The sequence below is a fragment of the Sinocyclocheilus anshuiensis genome, unplaced genomic scaffold (genome assembly GCF_001515605.1).
Source record: "Sinocyclocheilus anshuiensis isolate Anshui unplaced genomic scaffold, SAMN03320099.WGS_v1.1 scaffold180, whole genome shotgun sequence".
Lineage (NCBI taxonomy): Eukaryota > Metazoa > Chordata > Actinopteri > Cypriniformes > Cyprinidae > Sinocyclocheilus > Sinocyclocheilus anshuiensis.
Genome location: NW_015554093.1, coordinates 1,136,049 through 1,147,633, shown reverse-complemented (window position 1 = coordinate 1,147,633; position 11,585 = coordinate 1,136,049). Strand labels below are relative to the sequence as shown.

Sequence of the window (11,585 nt, the reverse complement as noted above, 5' to 3'; positions counted from 1 at the left end):
AGGGTCATAAAACTCCCCAGTATTTCCAACCTCCCGCTTGGAATTTCAGCCTTTCTCATTGGACAAGCCCATCCTGAGAGGCGTGAATCTTCTCAGACTTTAAAGGGCTCACGCACAGTTCCGCCCAGGTCTTCTTCTGCTAAAATCTTCTGATTGTGGCCCATGTGGAGAGCCTGAGCCGGTGCGGACGTGCCCGGTGGGCTCCAACACATAGCCTTGCAGTCGGCGGTTCTGTTAGATTCTGAGATAAATAATGTGATTGTAATTTGACTTTGTCAGCACTCCGCAGGGGAAACTTGACCTGCTAAGCAACAGGTTAACATCACATTTGTTGCTACGCCCACAACATGATTCTCCAGTAATCATGAAAATACACAAATATTTTTTTCATTTGTACATCAAATTAAACCAGGGTTTTAATCTTATTTTGGAGTGCCAATGCATTCTGGGATTTTCTTCCTGCAAAGGAAACACGCAATTCTGCGTTAAGGGTTTGGATGTTTTATGATGCAGCATAATTAATTCTTCTACAATTTAAGGTTTAGTTGACCTAAAAATCTAAATTCTGTCATTGCTGACTCACCCTCATGTTGTTCCAAAGCCATAAGTACATGCTCTTTTTCTTTCATCTCAATCAACTTCTTTTTCTCTCAGTCTCTTTATCTTGGCCTATTTCTCATCCTTTTCCATAGCTGAACTTTGATTAATACAGTCTTTTCATTTTCATCTGTCACTGAAGAAAGTAAACATTGGGTCAACTGATTTTTACATGTGTTTTATGAATCATTTTATTAGAATATTAGAAGTGTAATTGCTAAAGGCTACCAGAAAAGCTATGGAACCAAACTTTATTAAATTCATTCACAATATGTGCACATTCATTACTAATCTTACACATAATATGCTGAAAACGGCTGTTAATGTTTCTTGTCTTGTTACACTGACAATTACAAATTACATGAATCACATAAGTTATATATTTTCAGTTCAAAATAGGGAAATTAGACCGTTTATTATTTTGAATCCCCGATTAATTCTGCCAGTCATTTACCATACCTATTGTAAAACAGCTTCCAAACATTAAATGTTTAGCTACTTACATCTTATTTCGCACATTATAACCATCAACTGAAGCATCACTCTGGAATTCATGCTTAACCCACCTACTTTAATTTGATTGGACATCTTCAAGTCTTCATTTTGACAATGACTTGCACTGAGGCATGTTAATGAGAAAGCCTATGATCTTGGTGTTACGCAATAGCCCTGCAGCACAAAACTGGAGTTAATATTAGGCAATTTTTCATAACTTTTATTATATACATCTCAGAACAATACAGAGGTCTGGACCTCGGGGAACTCAATGCCATGCATGATGGTGAGTAAATGTAGACAATTTACATTTTTGGGTGAACCATTCCTTTAAATTCTCCACTTTACAGGCAGCTCACTAGTTTTTACAGTCTATATCCTTGTTTCATCCCAAGTAAAATGCAGAATTCTGAATACTCTTTGACTAAAGCAGGCAAAACAAAGACAGATTCTCTTCATAGTCTCCAAAACTAATTTCTGAAGATGCTTACAGGAAAAGCTCCATCCCTAATGGTTTATGTAAACACATTTATTTTATTCAGGCTGATTAAGTGCAAACACTCCATGACAACTTCTCTCATCTACACTCCTCCCATCCTCAGAAAATGGTGAGGTCTGCACCCTTTATCCGAGAGTGCCATTAGTGCCATTACTTCAACTCTGATCACATTATGCTGATAAATACATATTATACGTGCATGGTCTAATGTGACTCATCTAGTGTGTTCAGGTTTATGTGTGGGAGATTAAAAAAAGAGGGGGGAGAAAACTCAAGATCTTCAAAATGGAAATGTTTTTAGCTCCAGCTCACTCAAGATCTGATCAGAGCCTCAGATGGCAGGCAGCATGATGGGTGACAAGACCGTGAAGTGTCTGCTGCTCAGATGAGTTTCAAAAGAACAGCACATTTAACAGGGGAAAGGGAATCCACAGGTTCTATCACGGAAATAAACCACTTCTCGTCTGATCACTTACTCTGTCTGTTTGTCATGTCAGGCTTCCCGTGCTCCTGTCACGCTTGCCTTTCCAGAGAAAGTTATCATTTTCGGCATTGTGCGCTCTGACCAGGATCTTAGCTGGCATTATATGAGGGTGAGAACATGGAACTACTGAGCCTACTGAATATTAATTAGATGATTTTATCATTAATATTCATGAGCTAAGCTAGTAAGTTTCATAACTTCATTTTATCTAAAGGAAATGACTGAAGGCATGACATTTGCTCTAAAAAAAAACTATTTGACCAACACACTATAATAATGACACACAATTTCAGATCATTTTTGACACCACAGCACCTTTAAAGGTGCAACTGATATCCAAAGGTCCCCACTGATCGCACTCATGGCTGCCCCTGATCGTTTATGCAAGCACTGTTGTCGAGAAAAGCCTTACCTTGACCCCCCGGACACGGAACTCTGCTAAAGCTCGGCTCATTTTGGCAGAGGCCGCCGGCAGATCCTTTCCACTGGCGATGACTTTCACCAGGAGGGAATCGTAATGAGGGGAGATGACAGCACCCTGGAAAGCAGATGCGCTGTCCAGCCTGATACCCATGCCCTCTCCACTGCGAAAGACCTGCCCGAGAGGAAAGAAAAGGATGGTCAGAATACAGATTTAGTTTAATCTTTGTGTGCTTGAGGGACTGCACTTGAAAGAGTCAGGATTTTAGACTTTAGACAATATTTTAAATGTTACACAGCAAATTCCCTTTTTATATTTTGACACTTTACATTAACTTTTTTTAACACCTTTACATTTTATTTTTACACCTTGCTTTCACACTTGAGGAAAAGTAATTTAGCATAACTGAAAAGTTATCTGTAGGTAATCTATAGGTAACTTGCACCAGATGCAACACATTATTACTGACTAAATTATTCGCACCCATTATAATCAATACAGTTGTCAACACTGGAAGAATTTGTTGTTTTCGGGGTTTTTTCCCTTTCACATTTCACAGCCACTCCAGTGACTTAATTTTTCCCTGCACCTCTGAAATAAAGATTGTTTTAACATAATATAAAAAAAATTATATATAAAATATTACATAATATTTTTGCTATTAATTTAATTTATGTATTTTAATAAATTGTTACAGAGCCAGCTCATGATTTTCTGCTCTTGTTTCTAACATTATACACAATTGCAGCAATTATTTTAGACTTTATTTTAGACTTAATCTACTTAATTTTCCCGTCTATACTAAAAAAAAAAAAATTCATTTAAAAGTAATATATTACAAAATGAATGAATGCATGAGTAAATGAATACATACATACATAAAATATTATTACCTAATAATAATAATACTTTTTTTTTTTTGCTTAGAATTTAATGTGATGCACTTAAACAATCATGATCATTACATAAAGTCCAGCTCATCATTTTCTGTTCTTTGGTCTTCCAATTTAAATCATCCTTTTAACCAAATTCTAATTTTCTCTAAAATTATCTTTACATAACACATGCATTTCAGCTGAAAATAAAATTAGATACTATTTATTAACCAATTTCTAATTTTCTCTAAAAATTATCTTAATATAACACATGCATTTCAGCTGAAAATAAAATTAGATACTATTTTCTAACCAATTTCCAACTTTCTCTAAAATTATCTTTATATAACACATGCATTTCAGCTAAAATAAAATTGGATACTATTTTCTAACTAATTTCTCATTTTCTCTAAAAGTATCTTTATATAACACGCATTTCAGCTGAAAATAAAGTTGGATACTATTTTATTTTCATTTGACTGTTGCTAATACATCGCCTCAAGCTTACACCTGCTTGGTTCATGTTAGTGAACAGTCTAAGGAGTATTAGAAGTTAATTAAGTTAGTCTAAGAAGTAAATTCAGTGAAATGTATTTAAATGCGGCGAAATGTGTTCAGTGGCACTCCGAGTTCTAAACTGTTCTCAGAAACCACATCAAATTAAGCAAAATATTACGTAAATACACATACAAGGCAGGGGCAGAGGATTTCGCATGAGTGGCACTGATAGGCGTAGTTACTCAAAGGTGAACAGGTAAAAATGGCTGTTGAAATGCTTTGCGCATGATCTCAAAATATGCCGTGTGTTTTGAAGGTTTTGAATGACGTGTTTAAAGGTGCAATTGAGCGATTTAACAAAACAGCTCTTCAGGGTGAGGCACAGGAGGCAGCCCTCAGCCGCTTACCTAAGCGTGAGGTTAAAAATAAAAAAAGCAACAATTTTAAAATCTAACATTTCGCAGAGAGCTGCCCCTTGAACTGTACAAACATTCATCCTGCAAAAATAGAGCAACCGTCGACACAAGTACCTCAGGGAAGTGTGCAGGCAATAAGAACAAATTGAGGGAAAAAAACACTGACACACACAAACACTCACACTGCAGCCAACTGGCAGCAGTCATTTGCTGTTGCAATTGTGCTCCGTCTCAGCCGCTGGCATCCACATTACAATCATCAGCACAGTAAAATTGATTTGCGCAGCTCAGACACAGGCACCAACAGAGGTACTGTAAGAGTGGGGTCTTACAGAGGAATTTAATGAGAAGTGCGAAACAAACAGAAACCGAAAAAGAAGCCGAGGCATTGGCTTCAGTACAGTCGCTCTTTGGGTAATGGCTACGATTGCTCAACATCGATTATGCCGCCACTTACGACATAAGACATGCTAATGAACAGTAAATTCACCAGAGATTATACAAGCATCGCCATGGCAATTCAAGAGTAATTTGATATCACTTAAATTGAGTGGAAATTTGATTTGACACCATTAATGGCTTCTGCCACCCAGTGAGACGACCGTCACAAAGATATGACAACATTTCTCTGTCATTTACACCCTGAATGCCTGTAATAAGTGAATGAATGCAAATAATTGTTTTTATTATTGAAAAGTCAACATGAAACCAAAATGGATGCAGCTTACTGTCTTCAACATAACCTCAGAAAAAAAAAAGAAAAGTTTTGCAACTAAAGATATGGAATGGGGGGAAAAAAATCACACTTTTCTTGTTGAATATTGTGACATATTGTAAACTGGGATTCATGCTGACTTTTCAGAAACTAGCGTTAATTTCAATTACAGTCAAAAAAATTAGCAGAAACACGAGAAATACCATCATATCATTATCCAACAAACTCCATGCTGATCCATCCGGCTCAGCTTTGCTTAGAAAAATGAGACAGGGCAGCCATAACAGCGATCCAAAGCTGTGTATTTGGCTTCTCATCATCAGACAGATGCTTTAGGACAGGATTTCTGTTGAAGCGCCACTGATCTGGGTCACAGCAAGAAACCTGGAGGAAATGTGTCTCACAAAGAGATCTGAAAAGGAAGGCAGGCAAGCCAAAGCTCTGCATGGGTCAGTCTTATTCTCCTCATCTCTTATTCTGTTTATTTTCGTGCTGGTTGCAATTGGGAGCAGGGCTGAAATAGATGCTGAAACTGATGGATGACTTCACCACCACCAGGGGTTTGAGTCAAATGAGAGCTTTAAATACAATTACAAACCTCTACCTGTCATGCTGAGAGAAGACAGGGAGAAAGAGAAAACAGCTGCGTTCTGATTCACAGGGTCCCCCCTATACAGCGTTCACACTGAGCAGGGCTTATGCAGACAAGCAGAATAAATTATGTTTATTTGGAACCTTATTAAACCGACAATTCTGGGTATAATAACATCATATACATGTGTAAATAATTAGAAACAACAAAACTAATTTTAATTAATGTATATAATGTACCCATTTGTATATACAGTATATATATATATATATATTACGTTTTTTTGTTTGAAATAAATTAATACTTTTATTTAGCAAGGATGCATTGATTCAAAGTGAGGTAAAGACGTTTATAATGTTACAAAATATTTATATTACAAATATAAAAATATATTTATATATTTCAAAGCTGTTCTTTTTTAAACTTTCTATTTATCAAAGAATCACAAAACATGTATTACGGTATCCACAAAAATATTAAGCAACACAACTGTTTTCATTACTTATAATAAGAAGAAATGTTTCTTGAGCATCAAATTAGCATATTAGAATGATTTCTGAAGGATCATGTGACACTGAAGACTGGAGTAATGATGCTGAAAATTCAGCTTTGCATCACAGGAACAAATTACATTTTAAAATGTATTAAAACAGAAAACAACAATTTTATTTATTTATTTTGTTTTTGTTTCATACTATTACTGTTTTTATTTCAAAAACAAATTTAAAGAAAACTTACCGAGCCCAAACTTTTAGAATGGTGGCAAAATTATTATTATAAAATTTAAATTCATATGATTTTTCATACCCAAATTTAGTGCTATATCATTTTGGCAATGTTTAATATAAAAATATATGTGATTTGGTTCAATTACAATGCATATGTGTCTTAACGGCAAAGTGCTCATATAGACTATAATGTTCAATCTGACTTTTACAACATTAACGGCACATGAAACAACGTTTACTGTATCACCTTTTCAAAAGCAAAAAACAAAAACAATAATATATTATATTATTATTTTATATTAATTTGCTTATGTCAGCATACTATTTATTAAAATATCACAAAGTCTTATTTCATGAATCTTTCAGAAACGTTCATATTGCTTCAAAAACTGTTAGAAATAATAATACAGTGAAACATTTAATAACTACAATAACACTGAGCCAATTATAGTTCCAAAGAGGCGATATCCAGCTGCTCCCTGCAAAAGCAAAAAACAAAAACAATAATATATTATATTATTATTTGATATTAATTTGCTTATGTCAGCATACTATTTATTAAAATATCACAAAGTCTTATTTCATGAATCTTTCAGAAACGTTCATATTGCTTAAAAAACTGTTAGAAATAATAATACAGTGAAACATTTAATAACTACAATAACACTGAGCCAATTATAGTTCCAAAGAGGCGATATCCAGTTGCTCCCTGCATCTTTAGCAGTGAATAAACATATACACTTCCTACAATTTGGAATCTTGCTTGAGGTGGTCAAATACCCTGTGAAGTCTTTGCAGGGGACTTTTGGGTAGCTGGAACATGCCCATGGAATTTTATTAGTCACTTCCTGAATGAAAGAGAATAACAGGGAGACTGAGTGCAGGAGAGAGAGAGATTTCAGCAGGTGAAGGGTAGAGTTTCAGAGACGGCAGAATGAGAGGAATGGTAATAGAGGGAAAGAGATGCCACGGTTTCTGAGCTCCTAGCAACCCTGCATGCTCTAACAGGCAGAAAACCATCACAGCAACCCAGGAGAGATGAGCGAGAAACATTCACCCGATTGTTTTATCTCGGAGGGAATATGAAATTTGACGCATGGAAGATCGTCTCTGAGCATGTCAACCTAATCAAAATTGTTTCTTTTTAAAAAAGTTCTGATTTAGCTTGAAAGATTGTCTCATCTAAAAGAAGATGCAGGATATGGAGTTCAGAGCAGCACTTATTTCCCTTCTGGCAAAAGATGGGCTGGGAATAAAACATTCCACTGCATCATATGTGCGTGTAATACCCATCTAGTTGATAAATATTAATTTTTACTGTATTTTGACTTATAAAATAACTTTAATATTACAAACAGCAATTACATAATAAAAGAGTTTCAGTGGTCAAATGTTTATAATGTTACAATAATATAACAGACACCAGAGTTTGATTTTACGGACTTGATTAACAGGACGCATACTGTACAATGGTATTACAACATTCACCTCACATCATGTTTGGTTCGTAGCATGTGAAGGAGACTCGTGCAGACAGTTAACAGCAGAAACATGACGGGCGGCTGGTAGAGGGTAGTATAGCACAGTAAGCTAGAAAATGTTACCTGCTAGGACACAAATCATTTTCAGAAAGTGGCAACTGGAATTTAAAGCAGACTCAATCCCATAAAACTGAGTTACAGAGTGTTGGAGAAGCTGCTTTGAAACTTTAGCTGGCTAAATTATTTATCATAATAAATAAGTAGTTTAAAAAAACACTACAAGCTACTAACAAAAAGTAGCTAATTAAAGCCATTAATGACCAATATCTTTATAAATATACTGTATAACTACTTAAGATATTATTTAAAATTCAATCAGAGCTGTTTTTTTCTGACAGACATACAACGAATGTTTTTGGAATTAAACTGCATGAACAATTATGAAACTGCATCAAACTTGAACAAAAATGTCAAAGCGAGATCAAATAAAGTTAGAATAAATTATTAAAAATGTACACTACCATTTGAAAGTTTGGAGTCAGTAAGATTCTTCTTTTTTTATTCAGCAAGGACGCATTAAATTGATCAAGAGACAGTAAAACATTTATAATTGTTACAAAAGATTTGTTTCAAATAAATGTTGTTCTTTTGAACTTTCTAGTCATGAAAAAAATCCTGAAAAAAAATTTATTCCACAAAAATATTAAGCATTATAACGGTTTTCAACATTAATATTAACATGAAATGAGCATCAAATCAGCATATTAGAATGATTTCTGAAGGATCATGTAACACTGAAGGAGTAATGACTACTGAAAAGTTAGCTTTGCATCACAACAATTAATTACATTTTAAAATATATGAATATAGAATCCAGTTATTCTAAATTGCAATACTATTTTACAAATGTACTGTTTTTTATATTAAAAAAATGCAGCTTTGGTGAGCAAAAGAAAATTTCAATTTCAATTCAATTTATTTATAAAGCACAATTAAAAAAATAATAAAAAATACCGTTGACCAATGTGCTGTACAAAATTAATAATAACCATTAACAGAATTGAGACAAAGACAAAGTCGCAAATAAAACAACAAAACAGACCGAATCAATTTTAAGTCATGGATAATAAGCCAGATCAAATAAAAAGGATTTTAACCAAGATTTAAAAATGAATAGTGTGGGAGCAGTTCTGACTTGTCAATCAAGCTTTAAAGCGCTGTCCAATGAAACACCCAGATTTTTCACATACGGCCTGGCATAAGGTGCCAGAGCACCAAGATTTAAGTTTGGTATACTCTGGGTATAAGAAGGGGTAAACACCACAATCTCTGTTTTACTCTCATTCAGACATAAAAATGTAGGGCCATCCATGCTTTAACATCCAAGAGACAAGCGACCACAGGGCCTAATCCATTCTTATGTTTCAGAGAAAGATGGATGGAAAGATATTTGTGTGTCATCTGCATAACAATAGTAACTTATACCAACCTTCTCAAAGATAGAACCAATTGGAAGCATATAGAGAGAAAATAACAAGGGAGCTAAAGTAGAACCTTGGGGGACTCCACAAGTCAAACGGACAGAACCAGAGTGAAAGTGGCCAATATTAATTGAGAAACTCCTGTTAGTAAGATAGGATTGAAACCAATTTAGGGCCGAACCACTAATGTCCACCACCTGTTCTAAGCGGGACAGAAGAACATTGTCGTATACAGTGTCAAAGGCAGCGCTCAAGTCTAATAGTACCAGTGCTACAGAATCCCCAAAGTCGGTAGCTAGAAGAACATCATTAAAAACTTTTAAAAGAGCCATCTCAGTGGAATTAAATTTCCTAAACCTGATTGAAACATATCAAAGATTTTGTAATCAACCAAAAAAACTTTGGAGTTGGTGAAGAAATACTTTCTCTAGAATTTTAGCTAAAACAGAAGGTTAGAAATGGGTCTGAAATTTGATAAATCAGAAGAATCTAAATTAGGTCTTTTAAATCTGTGTTGTACCAGTGCATGTTTTACATAGTCAGGAACAACTCTTAACTCAAGGCATGTATTCATCAAATTTAAGGGTGTTGGATCCACTACATTCAACACTTGTTTAAGTAACCGTGGGGGAATTATATCTAATGGTGAACCAGTTGGTTTGAGTTGATTAACAATGTCATGTAAAAAAGAAAGAGAAATAGGTGTAAACTGGTTAAAGACACCTGTATATTTTAAATGGCCTGCAGGGTCACCAGCAACAGGTTGAATGGTATGCCTAATCTCAGAATATCTTATTAATAAAAAACTGTCAGAAACGCTCACACATAGCTACCAACTCTGTAGGATAAACACAGACAACAGGGTTTAAACACAGTATTGATGGTATTGAAAAGAGTTCTAGGATTTTCATGATTTTTGTCTATAAGAGTCGAAAAAAAGCCACTCAGCCTTCTGATACTTTAGAGAATCCGTGATATTATGCAACCACAGCTCAGGAGACAACTTGTGATGTTTAGTCCTCATTTGAGCCAGAGATTCCAAAATTGTTGTTCAAACAGAATAAAGGCCAGAATAAAAACAGAATAGATAGACTAAGCTCAGATGAAGCAAGAGCAGAAGAATGGGAAAACTCCTCAAACAATGAAGAAAAAAAAGCAGAAGCAGTAACAGTGATCCTCCACGCCAGTGAGCCATTGTGTGAGGTTTGACAGCATTCAATGACAATGGCATGTTAAATATAATAGGATTATGATCAGAAAAACTGGTCACAATAACATTAGTTTGAAATTTACACAAATTTGAAAAGTAATGTATTTAGCTCACCAGAAAAACTCCCTATACCCAGTCCTTCCTTCCTGGCTTAGTAAATGCAGAAGTCAAGTAATGACTGAAAGTGGCAGGCATCAGAGAATGAGAGGTGAGACACAGGCCTACCGGATGTGACCTGAAGAAAGGGCACTGGTTGCCTGGTGAGACAGAAATTTATCAGGGTAAATGCAGTCTGTGTGTGAGCCGCAGATGTGCTTTTGTGTGTGAGTGTGCAGTGACATTTCCACATTACAGTGAGTAATGCCACAGGCTCCTTCTCATCATCATGCAGGTGTGTGTGTGTGTATGTGTGTGTGTGTGTGTGTGCTTGGGCGCATGTATCTCACTCCATCTGGAGATTGAACCAATCAGAGGTGTGAAGTGTCGTGATCTGGGAGTGCCGGTGCATCATGGGACACGTACATACATGCGTATAAATAAACAGTGCATGGTTTGCGCGGTGATCCGTGTGCGTTACTTCCACCTTCAAGTTGCTACAGCAATTGGGCAAACTCAAAATGGCCACCTGCCAATCTGGTCTTTTCCTGCCCACCCCATCTTTCCCTCGTGTTTACACAGCATCCCTTCTCTGTTAAGTAGGTCACTTCACCTCCCCCGTTTCTCCAACAGCCTCAGATCAGTTTACCCTGAGTCTATGTTAGCATCTCTATTCTGCGGTACTAAACCTGAACATGTCTGTCCTGGGGTCTACCCAGAATCCCACCGCAAGGCAAACACTAATTGTGGTAGAACAGTCTGGCAGGAAAAAAACTAAACAGTATCATGTACATCAATATCTAGGAATCGACAACTCCACTATGACAACCACTACCATATTTATCATTAACTAGTCATTAACTTGTTTGAAAACAGTAATAATGGGTTCAGAAAGAACCCAGACAGAAAAATAGGGAGAAAAAAAAAAATTTCTGCACAAATTTTAAGGGAAAATTTTAGGGATGCACCAGTAATAAAAATGTGTCTCATGCCAATA

At 35.7% G+C, this 11,585-nt stretch overlaps 1 protein-coding gene across 1 annotated transcript in view; it reads right to left on the bottom strand.

The window, feature by feature from the left end:
• Window positions 1–11,585, bottom strand: part of pcxa (pyruvate carboxylase a) — a 134,506-nt gene that overhangs the window by 51,486 nt on the left and 71,435 nt on the right. The window contains exon 10 of the mRNA XM_016461475.1: window positions 2,488–2,670. Within this exon, the coding sequence (XP_016316961.1) occupies window positions 2,488–2,670 (183 nt within the window). The remainder of the gene's footprint in view (window positions 1–2,487; window positions 2,671–11,585) is intronic.